General features: G+C 40.2%; 1 protein-coding gene across 1 annotated transcript; it reads right to left on the bottom strand.

Moving 5' to 3' along the window:
- Positions 1 to 15,234: 15,234 nt before the first annotated feature.
- On the bottom strand, positions 15,235 to 15,866 carry LOC120646190 (DNA repair protein RAD50-like). Its single transcript, XM_039922881.1, has 3 exons — positions 15,754 to 15,866; positions 15,500 to 15,678; positions 15,235 to 15,406 (listed from the first exon to the last, which is right to left on the bottom strand). The coding sequence occupies exons 1-3, from the start codon at positions 15,818 to 15,820 to the stop codon at positions 15,272 to 15,274; spliced, it is 381 nt and encodes a 126-aa protein (XP_039778815.1). The 5' UTR covers positions 15,821 to 15,866; the 3' UTR covers positions 15,235 to 15,271.
- Positions 15,867 to 16,518: the final 652 nt, after the last annotated feature.

Genomic DNA, 16,518 nt, shown 5'->3' with positions numbered 1-16,518 from the left:
GATTTGGTGACAACAATTTTATATGAAAAAGATCTCACCACAATGACACCAAATCAAGTCCTCAACAAGGTGATCACCCATGAGCTACGCAATGACATCAAGGCAAAAGCGCCTTCTTCTTCACCAACGCATAGCGCTATTGCATGCAAACAACTCAAGAAGTTGAAGAAGATGGCCATCAAAGGTAGCTCAAGTGATGAGGAAGAAGAGGATGCAAGAAGCTCCTCAAATGATGAAAAAGAGCCAATGAACCCCAACCTCTACAAGCAAGTAAAGAAGATGAACAAATGCTTGAAGGAAATCAATTCAATGGGGTATATGATCTTCCTCAAAGATGGGCCTCACCATCAACTCATGAAGATTGAGAAGAAGTTCAAGAAGAACAAGCAAAAGAAGGAGAAGAAGCCCAAGCATGAATCATATGCCGTATTTGGTGAATGGGTAAGCGGTGGTGAAGAATCAAGTGCAAGTTCAAGTGATGAATCAAACAAGAAATTCACCACCCGCATGGGATCATCATCCAACACTTGCTTTATGGCCAAAGGTATGGATAGCGATGTAAGTTATGATGACTCCGACTCTCCTTCAATTGATGAACTTCTTGACCTTGTTCATGAGCACCAAAAAGTCATTAAGAAGCAATCAAAGGAAATCAAAAACCTTAGTGCTCTCAAAGATCTAAATGATTCTCTTGCTACAAATTTTGAAAATTTGATGTGCAAATTCAAATTACTTAGCAAGGAGCATGAAGAGCTTAAATTAAAATTTGAGAGCATTAATGATATAAATGACTCTTTGAAAATGAAGCAAACTATCACTTGTGCAATTCCTATCATTAGGGTAGATGCTTCAACTTCTTACATTGATTTAATTGATGATTCTTGCTCTAACGCTTGCAATGAGAAATGCTATGAGAATGTTGTTGTAGAATCATGTGATGATCTCATTGCCAAGGAAAATGATGAGCTCAAGCAAGTGGAAAGGCTCATGAAGGACTTGTATAGATTGAAGGGCAAAGGCATAGAGAACAATGTCCAACCTTCTCAAGATAACCATGAAGACATGGTGAAGAAGCTTGAGAAGGGGTCCACCATGACTTGCTCAAAGTGCCACAAAGAAGACCACAAGTCCAACAAGTGTCCTCAACCAAGAAAGAAGCTTCCGGATGAGAAGAATAAAAAGAAGCTCACAATCAAGAGTTCTCTCATCTACACCAAGCCTAACCGGAGGAACAAAAGCAATACCACCTCCTATGTAATAAAAAAGAAGACAAATGGCAAGGTGGTTGCTCACAAGGTTGGGAAGAAGGAAAGGAGTTGGAACCACTCCATTTGGGTGCCCAAGGACATCATCACCAATATGAAGGGGCCTCAAACGGTGTGGGTTCCAAAGGAGATTTAAAGCCAAGAACGGCTTCGGGGGATTTGGAGGCTTAGCTTACAAGTTGAAGTGAAGGTTCAAGCCAAAATAAGCTAAGCTCAATACTTGAACATTTGTGGCCCAAGTTTCCTTTAAGGTAATGGAAGCTAGATTTCAATTCAAGCATCATGTAGCTCCATTGTTTTTGCTAGGTTGTTTGCATATATTGCATCTCCTAGTGTTATACATGATGGGTTGCTTGTGTCATAATTCTAACCCATGAGCAACCTACATGGTTTGATAAGTGTGTAGAAAGCTACACAAGGTTACCCTTCATGGTACATGGACTTCATGAGGTATGTATTTCATTTGTGTACCATGAACACAAGCTATAGGGTAAACTTCCCATTGTTGTCAAAAATAATGTGCATACTTTTACTTGGTGATTCAAATACTAAATGCACACATTTAGGGAGAGTTCATCCTATAGGTTGTGATTTTGAGACTAACATGTTTGCAAGTTTATCTTTTGTAGTCTCATGTGGAGTTAACACTCTAAGAGAATGTTATTCACGATCAATGTGAACAAACAACTCTATAAGAGTGATTAGATAATTTGTGCTTTCATGCATATTGAGCCATGCTTTATTGAACTTAAATGCTCATATCTAAGTTCATAGGCTATGTGCTCATATATTTGCTTAACCTTGGTGTACCAAGTACTCTTCTTTCAAAGACTTTCAATTGGTTGCAAGTCACTTTCAATTTGGTACATGCAAGGTAAACAAAGAACCCCAGGAGGTATGCAAGGTTCTAAACTCATTCAATTGGTATAATTGTCAATTTCTTATCTTTTTTTAGAGCTACCTCCGTGCATGATATGATCTAAGCTTTCTTGTTGAAACTTTTAGTTGTACACTTGATTTTCACATTATCATGTTGTGTACACACTTGTGGAAAGCTTAGCTCATGTCATGCTAGTTTCGTGATTTGGTGATCCACCATAGTAAATTTTCAATTGGTATCTTCATTGATATCATACAATTGGATCATAAGTCATGGAACTAACTCTCTAGGCTACTAATCTTCTCTTGAGTTATATTGTTTTGCAAGATCTTTTAGGTGCAAGACCTTTTAGGTGATTTGATTCCAAAGGGGGAGAAATGTGGATCAAAGCAAGGCATGTTCCCAACAAAGGGGGAGAGATGTTCCCAAGAAGCAAAATTATATTCCAAAGGGGGAAAATGCCGACTGGATCAAGTCAACATATGAGAGAAGAGTAGCAAATAGGGGGAGGATCAAAGGTAGATCATGGCTTTAGGGGGAGGCCAAACTGTCATTGGATGATGGTAAGCATCCAAGCAAGTGTAAGTGGTTTAATTTGTCAATTCTTGCAAATTTTATGCTTGCTTTGATTGTGTTGTCATCAATCACCAAAAAGGGGGAGATTGTAACGAACATGCACCATTTATGCCATTTCGAGTGATTTTGGTGATCATATGACAACACAATCAATAGGGACTAATGGTTTTGTTAAGTGAACATTTCTAGATCCTAGGGATGAAGTAAAAAGGCCATGCAAAGCAAAACACGAAGAAAGAACTCAAAGAAATGCTGAATTGGACGAGTTCTACTGAAATCAGTAGCACCGGAAGAACTGATGCCTATAGCATCGGTGTATCCGATGGTTCTCGGAAGATCCAACGGCCTTGCTTTGGCACAAGCTGTGCGCCTCTAGAGATCAAGTGAAGAAAGAAGCGAAGCACCGGATGAACCGATGGTGTCAAGAGAGGCATCGGTGCATTCAACGTACTATATTCCAGAGATGTTGTCAAGCGTGCAGCAGCCAAGCTTTCAGCACCGGTTGAACGGGTGGTGCGTCGGAGCAAGGCGTCGGTGCAATGACGTCAGCAAGAGCAATGGCTATCGGCAGATCAAGTGTCACCGGAAGAACCGACGCCTAAGCATCGGTTCAACTGATGGTCCCTGAAGGTGCTGCGGCCGTGTCAGAGAAGCCAACGGCTAGTTCAGAGCGCAGAGTGACCAGAAGAACCGATGCCCTATGGTCGGATGTTCCGATGCTTACGTAGAAAACTGGCCATCGGCTAGTAACGGCTCTCTTGAGTTGGTGGCCTATATATATGTGTTCCCCCCGGCCATTTGAAGTTTGCTGGAGTCCCAAGACATCTCATACACACCCAAGAACGTCTCCAAGCCATACAAGAGCTCATTGATCATATCCTTAGGTTTTAGCACTAGCTTTGTAAAGTGTAAGTGCTAGATTAGCTCTTAAGTGAGTGAACAAGCAAGGTTGAGATCCTTGTGGCTGGTTCTAGAGTGAACCACACTTGTATTACGGTGCGCCGGCCCCTTGGAGCAATTGGTGGCTCGTCGGCAAGTTAACGACCCTCCGGCTTGGTGTGGAGCGGCGTCGACGACATTGTGCAGGGGACGGAGACCCCTCCTTTGTGGGCAATCTCCCTTAGTGAAGATCGGGATCAAGGTGACCGTGATTGTGTTCACGGAAGAGACTTGATTGCCGAGAAGCGATACTCTTAGTGAGTGCTTCAACAACGTGGACGTAGGGGCGCCTTTGTGGCAAACCGAATCACGGGATAAATCCTCGTGTCGAGAGTTTGCTTCCTCTCATCCCTCTCTTTAAGCTTCTGCATTTCTTATTGCAACTTGTATGCCTTTAGTTTCTTAGTGTAGTATCGTGCTAGGATTGGCTATAGGTTGTAAAACTCTTTTGGGATGAGGGTTACCCACTAAGGTGAACCGTAGTTGCACATCTAGATAGCTTATTTTAGTTTAAGTTTTGTGCAAACTAATTGGAGCTATAGGTTAAGGTTTTAATTGTGCCTAATTCACCCCCTTCCCCTCTTAGGCTAGAGCACCCGATCACTTTCACTTTGCGCAAGAAGAAAGTGAAGACATCGATGAAGCTTGGGAAAGACTCAACAATCTGCTTACTCAAGGACCGAATCTTGAAGTGACATTTGATGAGTCACTGCAGATATTCTACTTCAGGTTAACTTCAGAAGCTTTCAGATATGTGAACATGTGTGCCGGAGGATCACTTATGAGCAAGTCAACCAGTGAAGCCAATGAGATCTTATCCAATATCTGTTTGACCTCCAAAGAAGAGAGAGAAAGGAGAGAAAGAGAAGACGAAGAAGCAGAAGCGGATATGGATAAGGTGGTGCCTACACCAGAAGCTCAACTACCTACACTTCATACTCTAGTGTCATTTGGATTTGATGATAAAGAATATGAGAGATTGCATTGGATACCTTCTAATTTTGGAGAACCACTCAAGTGTGAAGGACTTCTCCCGCTAGAATACTTAGAGGAAGAAGAGGAATTCTTTCATTCAAAAATTCCACTAAGGAAAATTAGTGAAGGCCAAAATACAGGGGAGATGCTTCCAAAATTATTCAAGGAAGAAGAGCCAAAACAGGAGGTGATGCTCAAGACCGCTCCACGGAAGAGAAGTGTCAGCATGATTGAGGAAGAAGAAGATCAGCTACTTGCCTTCAAGACAACAGAAGCTAGCTCAAGCTTAGTGGAAGTGAAGACATCTGAGTTACCATCAATATACATTGAAGAATCACTTCCATCAGACAAGCTAGTAGATGAATTTATCACAAGGGAAATGCTGCAGAATTTTCAAGTCAATGAGCAAAGCTATCCTCATTCAGTGGCAGCTGATACAACTGAAGAAATTGATGATGAATTCCTAGGAATGACATTTGAAAGAGGAATAGTCGAGATGGATGAAGAGTCAGAAGAAGCACTTGATGAAGAATGGAGTGAAGATGAGTGGAAGAGAAGCTATCAATCAGATTGGAATCACTCAGATTGTATTAGCTCACTCAAGGAAGACTCCAGATACTCAGCTACTTCCCCATTTGTCAACACTGTATGTGTTGCTCAAGATTTCACCCCAAAAAATCAGTATGTGAAGAAGCTTGAAGAAGATGAAGAGACTGATTCAACATCAACCCATCTCAATGACATGCTAAAGACTGAAGATTTAGAAGGACAACTCAGTGAGGGAATTGAAGATCATCAAAGCAATAAGGAATCATTTCAAAATGTTGAGATTGAAATTCACATTGAGACACTGAGGGATGAGCTCTTTGAAAATTCGAATCCAAGGTACACAAATCTTTCTCAAAATTCTATTTGTTTTTGATAAATATTTAAATTTGAATAAAACGAATCTCGATGCTAAGCCTTATTCTGATAATAATCATGTTTAAAGGCTAGATTTTCTTGAAAATGAAAATAAGGCTATAAGTTTTAACTTTGATAATTTTATGCCTAATGAACCTAAGTTGGAGAAAAAGATTAATGCTAAATATATGATCCATGCTTTAGTTAACCACAATTTGCTTTGCTTTTGTAATTTGATCATAATTATGGTTATGGATGCTTATGTTTATCACAAGTTTTGTAAATCCCAATCTTATCAATATTTTTAAACTTGTGATAGTAATTAGTCTAGCTCTAGACTTTAAATGAAGTGCTTTTCGGGAGGCAACTCGTTTTTGGTTTGTTTTTGTTTTTTTATCTAAGAGTTAGAAAGCTTAAACACCTTCCTTCGATGACTAATTTGTGGCTATTTACCTAGAAAATTCTTAGTTTAGATTAGCATTCATATCATATCATCATGTTTAATGCATGTTGCATAAAAAAGAAAAAAAACTCATGTTGCATTGCATTTTTGCATATATCACCCTGTTGCATATAGACTAGGCTTGCATTATGATTGGCTTGGTTGATTAATTAACTTCATGATGTGTGCCTTTATGTCCATGATAACATTTTGATGGTGTTTTCCTTAGCAATTTTGTGTAAGCATGGTGCTTAGATTAGATTGTTGATCATCATGATGAAGTTCATTAAGCCTTGCTAAGTTATCCATGATTTCTTTGATTAATTTATAAGCTTTGCAATGTGCTTTGGTTTTCTTGTGCTATTATGAGTTGATGACCTTGATAAAACATGGTGTTTTAATCTTGGTTAATTAAAATCTTGATGGCTATGGAGAGATTTAGCAATCATGTTGTAAACGTGGTGTTTAGAACTTGATTTAATCATTGTCTTTGTTTATATGCTTATCTCATGCATGCATATATATTTTCACATTCATACACTCATATAGGTTTTACTAATCCTTGTTTTGACTAGAGTAATTAAGCCACAAGTTAGGAATCATTGGATGTATTAGATGAAGGTAGAATCTATCTACTTCCCGATTATCACCCCGGGAGTAGATTTGTGCGCTCAAATTGTTTTGTAGGAATGGAGAGTGTTCATGAGGATTGGAGGAACCTTTTATGATGATAATGAAGGAGAACATTGAGGGAAAGTGTTTTAAGAACCAACACATATGCCACTATGGTGCCCAAGGATTGAAGGATTGAGAATTGTCAACATCTCAGAAGCTCAAATCTGAAACCTGAAGAAGTCATCACGTTTCTGGTTGACTCCATAATATAAAAGCATAATATTTTATTATATTTGGAAGCCCCATCAAGTTAGCTTTCCAACGGATAAAACGGAGCTTCATTTGGAATTTCCTACAAGGATTTATGGCCAAAACATTGGACGTGACTCGAGCTGGAAACAGTTCTGACAGAACGAAGTCTCTGGAGTAAAGATGGCATAATTCCTTCATTCGGAATCGGATTTTGGTGCATGAGTACTCGTTGGAAAGGTAATTTCAAAGACTATCCAATAGATCTATTATTGGATGCATGTTCTGTTCAAGATCAAGGATATATTCCACGAAGAAGAGGAGGTCAGCTACAATGGTGATGACTAGAGGAGGAAGATGATGGCAATGACAAGGAAGAAAGGATGGACAATGCTTACATAGAAGACTCATGAGCTAATTCAGAGGATCATAGTTATTTCAAAAGACTCCATGAGTTAGACATTCAAGAAGGTGGTGCAACATTTGAAGGTGCCATAAGAGAAGCAACATGAACAACATGAAGAGACATCACTTCAGCTACACCAACACTTTCTATATATGGAGAAGCCACAAATGATAAGTTTGAAGATTGATGGATGATGAACAAGTGAAGAGTGTGAAGATGAGATTGCTTGTACATTAGCAAGCAACCAATAAGAAGCTTAGAAGACCATCTAATTTTTGTCCTTCCATGATAAGAGAGACTTGGCTACACTTCATCACACGGATGGTAACATTTTTCTTAATCCTTCTCCCTACATTCATCCCCTACTTACTACTATGCTTTCATTTATCTATTTGATGATTATATCTTATGCTTTGAGTGAATAACATTGGGGATGTTGCATTGTTTAAGTAAGGGGAGGTGTATCATCGAATGTGTTTTTGCTTTGTTTATAAAATACTTTTTTTTGTGTGAGTCTTGGTTTGTGAGTTTTGAAATAAAATTTCTCGCTTGATTTAAGTTTGTTCTTTATGATTACTTTGAAGATTAATCTTGTTCAGATTCAAGATATGTTTATTGTGGTGCATAAAGGATTGATTAGTAGTGCATAACCCATGATTTGATTAGAGAGATGATGTTTTATAGCTTTGCTAAAGCTTATTTAAGAAAAGATTTGGAGGATGATTTATTTATTAAAAAAACTCTTATGATCAAGTGTTCCATCCCTTAGTCAAGAGAGAGGATAAATCCTATTAGAGCCTAGTTCAAAACACAGTTTATAAGCTGGTTATCTCAAATGAGTTTGGTTAAGGTTGATTCCTTTAGAAAGTTTGATCTCTTGAAAAATTTGGTCATCTATTTTTATCTCTTGATTGCTAGCTTCCACATATATATTCAGTACTAGTTGTTCTACACTGGAGCACTAGAATTGCTGAATTCCGTATCCTTTAAACCCTTTAATCTTTCGACACTCATTACCCACGTAGTGAAGTTTTTGCTCATTTATTAATCATGAGGGAAAGTTCTATAGTTATCTTGATCTAGAAAATTAAAAGGCAGAGTAAAGAAAAAAAGAAAAAGTATAGAGGTTGAAAAAAAAAGAGAAAGAAAAAAATAAAAAAAATATTGAGAGAGAAAAAAGAGAAAAGGGAAGTGTCGAGAAAGGAAATTTTGGAAAGAGAGGAGTTGAGTTAAGGTTTTATCGGTGTATTGAGCAAAAAAAAACTTTCACTCTTTCCAATCATGTGCAATCCTTTATTGGGAATCTAGTTGTCCCATATTTTTCATCCTACAATTTGCACATGTCCACTTTCTATATCTTCTTTTCCACCCTTCTATTTTATTTTTGTTTTATCTATTTTTCGATGATCAAATTTTATTCAAATTGATTGGATAATCTTCAGGAAGATATCTTAGCTGAACAATAAATTGATTTAACTTTGCTAGCCCTTACCAAGATCTACATATATACCGGGGAGAGGTGAGAGGTGAGCAATGATGAATAGGATAGCCACAAAATATGAGTACCTACATGTGAGCTTAACAAAGAAGGACCGATGTAATTTCTTGATCCATGGAGATTATTTTTCATACAAAAACCCCTCCATTTTGATTCTAAAGGAAGTCTTGGTTCTGCTATGATTCGTTTGATTTCAAAAATTTCTGTGGGAATATCTATGCATGAAAGTTGATTAAAATGCCAATGTTGAAGATTGGATTGAATTCTGAACTTGATTAATTTGAGAAGTGATTGTTTAGAACTAGCTTAGATTTAGTTGAGTTACTTGCTTAAATTTAGTTGAGTTTTTGATCAATCTCTTTGCTCGAGGACTAGCAAGATCTAAGTGTGAGGATATTGTTGACGCAAGATTTTGACTAAATTTATGCTCTATTTTTACATAATTTTATACCTTTTCAGAAGTTAATCTTATGATTTAGTCTTGTTTTGCTAAAAAATAACCCCGTTTTCGAGAATGCTCTTTGTTTTTGCACATTATTAAATATTGCAGGAAAATGGCGAATAATTGCAATAATTGAGAAGGCTACTCGTTGATGGATCAATGCTACAAGTCCAGGGAGGTGGGATGATTAATAAAAGAAGAACAATTAAAGCCCAAAACAAGGCCCAAGCCCATTATGGTGAAGGTTCCGGAGATTAAGGATTGCTTGAGTATGAAGAATATGAAGAAAAGGAAGGTTTATCACAAGACCAATCCAAGCCCCAATTAAATCTCGAGATATTCTCGGATTTCAGGACAGCAGCACCTTGTGGCTCCAATTCAGAGACTTTAACGACTTCTAATGAAGAAAGTTTGAATACCAAAGTTGTAGATCTCTTAGAGCTCTATAATTTAGAGTTCGAGTTTGCCTTATTTGGACTTCAGATGAGGAAGTTATGGTCGAAATACTAATGGCTGCAGAATATGGAAGGCTGATTTCGGGAAGGACTAGGACAATGGCTTCATCTCCAAGCAAGGAAGTATATGGACGACCAAGAACCTTCAAGAAGCTTGTATATACATAGAAATAGGTTTATTAACCGACCTATTAGATTCCATGTATAGGACACCCTCCGGGGTATAAATATATGGCCTCCCTAGGGGAGAGGCATCGAATTCATTTCTCAAGGTGTGGATTCAGGGTTTAGATTCTTTTCTCAAAGCGGCAATGGCAAATAGGTCGCCAAAGGGTTTAATGTGTTGTCCATGCAGTGTTTGCAAAAATAAAAAGAAATTCCGAAAAAGAGATACTCTATGGAATCACCTGGCCTTGAATGGTTTCACGAGTAACTATAGCCTTTGGACTAAGCACGGCGAAGTTGGAGTTATGATGGAAGATAATGAAGAAGATGACGATGGTGATAACAATCTTCCAGATTGGGCATGGGTTCATGAAGCAGGTGTCTTTCAAGATGAATCAATGGACGAGGGTGAAGCAAATGTTGCACAAGAGGAGCCACCTGACGAGCTAGGTCAGGCGTTTCTTGATGCACAGAAAGACAGTGAAACTGTGAAGGAGGCATTAAAGTTCGACAAGATGTTGGAGGATCACAAAAGGCCGTTGTTCCCTAGTTGCAAACCGGAGTAGAAGAAGTTGGGTACCACGCTAGAGATGCTGAAATGGAAGGCAACTAATGGTGTCACCGATAAGGGATTTGGTGAGCTATTAAAGATTGTAAAGAACATGCTTCCTGAGGGTAATGAACTGCCGTCAACAACATACGAAGCTAAAAAGATGGTTTGGCCTCTTGGATTGGACGTGCAGAAGGTTCACACATGTCCTAACGACTGCATCCTGTATCGTGGCGAATACGAGAACTTGGAAGCTTGTCCTGTTTGTAGAGCATTGCGGTATAAGATCAGGCGAGATGATCCAGGTGATGTTGATGGGCAGCCGGTAAAAAAGAGAGTTCCCGCAAAGTTGGTGTGGTACTTCCCTATAATACCACGTCTGAAGCGCTTTTTCAAAAACAAGGATAACGCTAAGTTGATACGGTGGCACAAAGAAGATCGTAAGGAGGATCACATGATCAGATACCCAGCAGATGGGTCCCAGTGGAGAAACCTTAACCGAGAGTATCCTCAATTTGACAACGACCCAAGGAATATAAGATTTGCTCTAAGTGCGGATGGAATGAATCCTTACGGTGAGTTTGGCAGCGCTCATAGTACAGGGCCCGTGACCCTATGTATGTTCAACCTTCCTCCTTGGTTGTGCCTGAAGCGTAAGTTCATCATGATGCTGGTGCTTATAGAAGGGCCAAAAGAACCTGGCAACGATATTGATGTGTTCCTGCAACCCTTGATGGATGATCTCTTACTGCTCTGGAAAGAAGAAGGTGTACATGTGTGGGATGAGTATAAACACAAGTCTTTCAACCTCCGAGCTTTGCTTTTCGTATTCATCAATGATTGGCCTGCACTTGCAAAACTTTCGGGACAGTAGAATATGGGATACATGGCCTGCACCCACTGTTATGATGAAACCGGTAGCATTTATTTGAAACACTGTAAGAAGTGCGTATACATGGGCCATCGCCGATTCCTTCCTACCGATCACCCCCTAAGAACCGAAGGGAAGAATTTCAAAGGAGAGCCCGAAACTCATCCTAAGCCTCTGTTCCGTAATGGAAAGCGTGTGTTCTCGATGATTAAGGATGTGAAGGTAGTATTTGGAAAGGGTCCCGGTAGCCAACCTGTTCCGAAGGATGACCAGGGACATGTTCCAATGTGGAAGAAGAAGTTTATATTGTGGAACCTACCTTATTGGCAAGTCTTACAGGTTCGCAATGCAATTGATGTGATGCATCTGTCGAAGAATCTTTGCGTCAACCTACTAGGCTTTCTGGGAGTGTATGGTAAGTCAAAAGACACATTGGAAGCAAGGCGCGACATGTGGATGCTAGCAGGACGACAAGGCTTGCAACCCGAGAAGAGAGATAAAGGACGCCACTATTTAAAACCTGCCAGCTATAATCTAAGCAAAGAGGAGAAGAAAAGTATATTCGATTGCTTGAACAGTATCAAAGTCCCGTCTGGGTACTCCTCAAATATACAGGGCATAATAAATGTGAAAGAGAAGAAAATCCAAAACTTGAAGTCCCATGACTGCCACGTTCTGATGACACAATTACTTCCGGTTATACTGAGGGGTGTTCTACCGGAAAATGTGAGATTGGCAGTTGTAAAGCTTTGTGCGTTCATGAATGAAATTTCACAGAAAGCAATTAATCCAAATAATCTAATAAAGCTGCAGAAAGACATTGTCGAATGTCTTGTTAGCTTCGAGATGGTCTTCCCACCTTCCTTCTTCAATATTATGACACACCTTCTAGTTCATATTGTGACAGAAATAACTATCCTGGGTCCTGTTTTTCTACACAATATATTCCCTTTCGAGAGATTCATGGCAGTATTGAAGAAGTATGTGAGTAAACGTTCTCGCCCAGAAGGATGCATTGCTAAGGGCTATGGAACAGAGGAGGTCATTGAGTTTTGCGTTGACTATCTTCCTGATCTCAATCCGATTGGGCTCCCCGTGTCACACCATGAGGGGCGACTAAATGGAAAAGGCGCACTAGGAAAGAAATGTAATGTGAACATCCCTTGTAGTGAATTCAGCCAAGCAAACTTCACGGTTCTTCAGAATTCATTCAAGGTGGCTCCATATATTGATGAGCACATGAATATTATACAGTCTAAAAATCCACAGAAGAATCTTGCTTGGATTACACGCCAACATATAAAAACTTTTGACGGCTGGTTCAGACGAAAATTATTGGGCAACAACACAGTTGATCAAGAACTTCAATGGCTGGCTAGGGGACCATCAATCACTGTCCAGCAATACCAAGGGTACGAAATCAATGGGTATACATTTTATACGAGAGCTCAAGACAAAAAAAGCACCAACCAAAACAGTGGTGTCCATATGTGTATAGTAAACAGTAATGGAGAAAAGAACAACTACTATGGTGTCATAGAGGAGATATGGGAACTTGAATATGGACCCATAGTTGTCCCTTTATTTCGTTGCGAATGGGTGGCTGGAGGAGGCGTAACGAAGGACCGGTATGGGATGACCATAGTTGACTTTAAAAAGATTGAATATAAAGATGAACCATTCGTTCTAGCCAAGGATGTGACACAAGTGTTCTATGTGAAGGACATGTCGAGCAAACCGAAGAACAAGTCGGATAAGACGCCTGAAGCAGACAAGGCTGGAAATGAGCCGAAACAGCACATAGTTCTTCCAGGAAAAAGAAAAGTTGTTGGAGTTGAGGATATTTCGGACAATTCGGAAGATTATGACCAGATTGATGACCTTCCTCCATTCTCAGTTGACGTTGACCCTAGCATCCTCTTATCCAAAGAGGACACACCTTACTTACGCTGTGATCACACTCAAGGCACTTTCGTCAAAAGGAAGATTATCAATATTCCAGTAGATAATGATAATGAGTAGTAGTTTTATATAAGTTATATATTGAATTCTCTCAATCAGTGATGTAATGTAAGGCACCGCATCGTATTTATCTCAATTCTTGATACTATTTGTCAAATTATGACATAATATCATCTTCAGATAATATTATATTTTTGCATGGTATAAATATTATTTACATTCACTAATTTTGCATTACCAGAAGCATTGAAACATTAAATTACAAACAAATAATCAAGTAATATGCGAATTGATTACATCATTGTATATGCTACTATTGAAAAGTTTTTTGAATATTTTTGCATGGATCAAAATAAAATGTTTTCGATTTATTATGACTAACAGAAACATATACACATATAAACCCTATACGCTACACATAATTGATAATGGTTGCATATTCGTTAATTTACTTCAATTACTATTATTATTGTGTAGATATAATTAACAATATACTTAAAAAATTATGATATCAATTTTCATTTTATTAATCTATTTATTAATTCAATTATGAATACATTTACTAATATTAAAAATTTTGTGTAAAAGAGAATTGGCGCGGCCAAATTTTCTTTCCCGCGGTTCGCCGTCGACCTCCCCGGCCCGGCACGCCGCGCCGGCCGCACCGCCCTCGCCCCTGCTCCGACCGCCGCGCCGGCATGACGTCCTCTGGCGCCTCGTCCCCGGTGCCGCCCTGCCCCCGCCGCCCCGACCTCGTCGTCCTCGGCACCCCGACGCCGCCCTACCCCGGCCCCGTGCGTGGGCCGCCACGCCCTTGTCTCCGGCGCGGCGCCCCCCGACGCCTCCCTGCACTGGCCCTGTGCGCCACCGCCCCCGCCCCCGCGGCCGCGCATGGATCCCCGGCCAGCCCTCGCCTGCGTGCGCCGGCGCGGGTCCCCGTCGACCTCCCCGGCCCGGCACGCCGTGCCGGCCGCGCATCCCTCGCGCGTCCCCAGGCTGCCGCGCCGGCGCGACCTCCGGCTCGTCCCCGACGCCGCCCTGCCCCCGCTGTTCAAGGCCGCGCCACAACCTCGTCGTCCTCGGCACCCCGACGCCGCCCTGCCCCCGGCCCCGTGCGCCGCCCCGACCTCTAGGTATTTTGATCCGAACTTATTCTTGCCCTCACTAATCCATGGTTTTGGGAGCCAATTGATACAATTCTTGTATGTTTACAATTAATCTTCAATTTTGATAGACTACAATTCTGAACCAAACAATAAGCAAATGCATGTAGCCACATCCTCATCTGAGATGGCGACATATAAAGCATACAAGATGGAATTGACAGTGCCTGAAAGTGTTCTGAAATCTGAATAATTGTCTCTCGTTTTTTTAGGGCGATATAATTGTCTCTTTCAGCAAGAAAATATGATCTTTTGCACCATAGTTCAAACATCACAAACTTTCTTTATAATGTATGAGCCTAGTGCCAGTACTTAACAAAAAAGAGACAGGCATTCAGAACTGGGTTGTATCATGTAGCCTTTGTTCTTTTTTTTTGAAGGAACTTTGCGTTCCATTAACTCAAAGAATCAGGCAAAACTGGGTTGTATATCATGCAGCCTTTCTTTAGCTAACAAGAAAGAAAGGAAAATGGAGAAATCAGGTCGTCTCCTACCTCTTGCGGCTATATGCCCTATAACTGCCAGGATGGTTCAAATAAAACCACGTAACACATTAACTAAGCCATTTGCCTTTGCAACAAAGCCAGCAGGAGCACGCCCAGTTTGTTCACCACCTCTTACGGCTCCTACCAGCAGATTCAATCTTAGACTGTATCTGGCCATCAATTTCAGAGTAGCGAGCATTTACTTTAAGATAGTGTTTCCATAAAACATCTAACTGGTCTTCATTGGATTTCTGCTCAAGAAAAGGATACAGACATATTTAGTGAAAACCTTCAGTGATGAAACACTTGCACATACAGGGCAGACACTTTTAATAAAATACATAACAATTGGTAAAAATCATTTGGAACATGACATGCACTCATGCATCCAGCCACTGAGATGACGAGCGAAAAGAAATAAAACTGTAAACTAAAAACAATGCAGAATAAAGCAAGCTCGCAATGTGGCCAAACTCCATAGAAATTTTGGAACTGGCCCAAAATTATGTTTGGTGAATATCCTTTTGATGTCTGAGTCTCGTTCCTGCTTAATAGATATGTGAGCCTGAAAACCGTAAACGCAGAATTAAACTCCAATATAATGACCAAAAAAAGAGAGAGAAAATAGTCAGCTGGTAAAAATGGAAGAAAGGATTACATCAGCTTCTGCTTGGAGCTTTCCTATTTCATGTGTTAATTCAGAGATTATCTGGGGCAGTGAGGAGCTCGTTGCTGCTTCATCATCCATCTCTCTACCTAGTTTACTGATTTTTGTTTCTAGTATTGCAATCCTTTCTTCAAATTTTGTTTGCCATTCCATTAGTTCCTCATCAGTATCTGAACAAAACAATGGTCAACTGCTATCATGTTGGGGAAAACCATTAGACACAAGGTTACCAGTGAGAACTTTACCTTCATTTTCCTCAGAAAGTGCAGCATACTGCTGCTGCTGAAGTGTAAATAATGTACTTCTCTCCATTGCTTTGGTGCTAATTTGCCCCTGAAGTCTTCTCAGTTCATCCAAATTTTTTTCATATGCCGGATTTCATTCTCGATACCTTGGATTTTCTTGCTTACATGAAAGCTTGGCGTGTTGTTAACTTTTTTTTAACAATTTCATGCCATTGGATAACATGAAAAAGTTGAAGTAACTAACTGCTAGTCGCGGACATGAACAAGCCCGTCGGGCAGTTTATAGAACAATTTACTGATTAGTTGTGCTTTTGTTCGAAACCATAATTTGTCTAGCATGATCTAAAATCATCTTAATTATCACTTGTTTCCACCAGGGCAACTACACAGAGGAACATTTGAGGGAGTAGCTTGATACACTAAGAACAATAACTGGGTACCGCCCTGCGGCATCTTTGACTCTGGAAGCCGAGCTTGCCGGGCTATACATATTCGTCGGCGTGGAACCCCCTGTCAGCTCAAGGGACACTTCGGACCTGGTAGAGATCAACATGAAACTCCAGTTACTGAAATCGATCATAGGAGTGGAGTGAACATCTGAGAGAGAATGGGTGTCCCAACCATTACCTATTGGGCGGAAAGCTTCGCTCTTTGCGACTGTTTCAAATTCAACTTGTGATCTTGACTCATAGTGTCTCATAGTCTCATGCTTGCTCTTTTAGCTTATTAGTCTCATAGTTAGGCTCCGGATTATTTTTCGATTTC

The sequence above is a fragment of the Panicum virgatum genome, chromosome 8K (assembly GCF_016808335.1).
Source record: "Panicum virgatum strain AP13 chromosome 8K, P.virgatum_v5, whole genome shotgun sequence".
In the NCBI taxonomy this organism is placed as follows: domain Eukaryota; kingdom Viridiplantae; phylum Streptophyta; class Magnoliopsida; order Poales; family Poaceae; genus Panicum; species Panicum virgatum.
Note: the sequence above shows the minus strand (reverse complement) of the source record. Positions and strands in the feature narration are given on the sequence as shown.